This window comes from Acanthisitta chloris, unplaced genomic scaffold, assembly GCF_000695815.1.
Source record: "Acanthisitta chloris isolate BGI_N310 unplaced genomic scaffold, ASM69581v1 scaffold21135, whole genome shotgun sequence".
NCBI lineage: Eukaryota > Metazoa > Chordata > Aves > Passeriformes > Acanthisittidae > Acanthisitta > Acanthisitta chloris.
In genome coordinates, this window is record NW_008674510.1 from 3,080 (window position 1) to 3,391 (window position 312).

Below are 312 nucleotides of genomic sequence, written 5' to 3' on the forward strand. Positions count from 1 at the left end.
GCACGGGAACGGGTCCGATGGGAAAGGGGAGCCGGGGGGTAAGGGATGGGTTGGGCTGGAATGCCGTCAGCATGAAATCTGTCTGAGAAAGAAAAACAGGGGGAGAGGGAAAGGCTGGTTAGAGTAAGCCCACCCAGAAGCAGAGCCAAGTGGTGGGATGAACCACAGGCACTGGCAGCTGGCAAGGGAAGGAGACCTTTCCCCTCCTCTCCAGGGATGGCAGGTAAGGCCAGACAGACAGGGAATGGGCACACGACTCCAGAAATGCCATCCCACACAGCCTCCTGGCAGGCACACTCAGTGGCAGGGCTG

At 59.6% G+C, this 312-nt stretch overlaps 1 protein-coding gene across 1 annotated transcript in view; it reads right to left on the bottom strand.

Annotated features, from left to right (window-relative positions):
- RNF214 (ring finger protein 214) overlaps nucleotides 1-312 on the bottom strand; it is a gene marked incomplete at its 5' end in the record, with an annotated part of 6,543 nt that overhangs the window by 2,516 nt on the left and 3,715 nt on the right. The window contains one exon of the mRNA XM_009075376.1: nucleotides 5-82. Coding sequence (XP_009073624.1) covers nucleotides 5-82 — 78 coding nt within the window. The remainder of the gene's footprint in view (nucleotides 1-4; nucleotides 83-312) is intronic.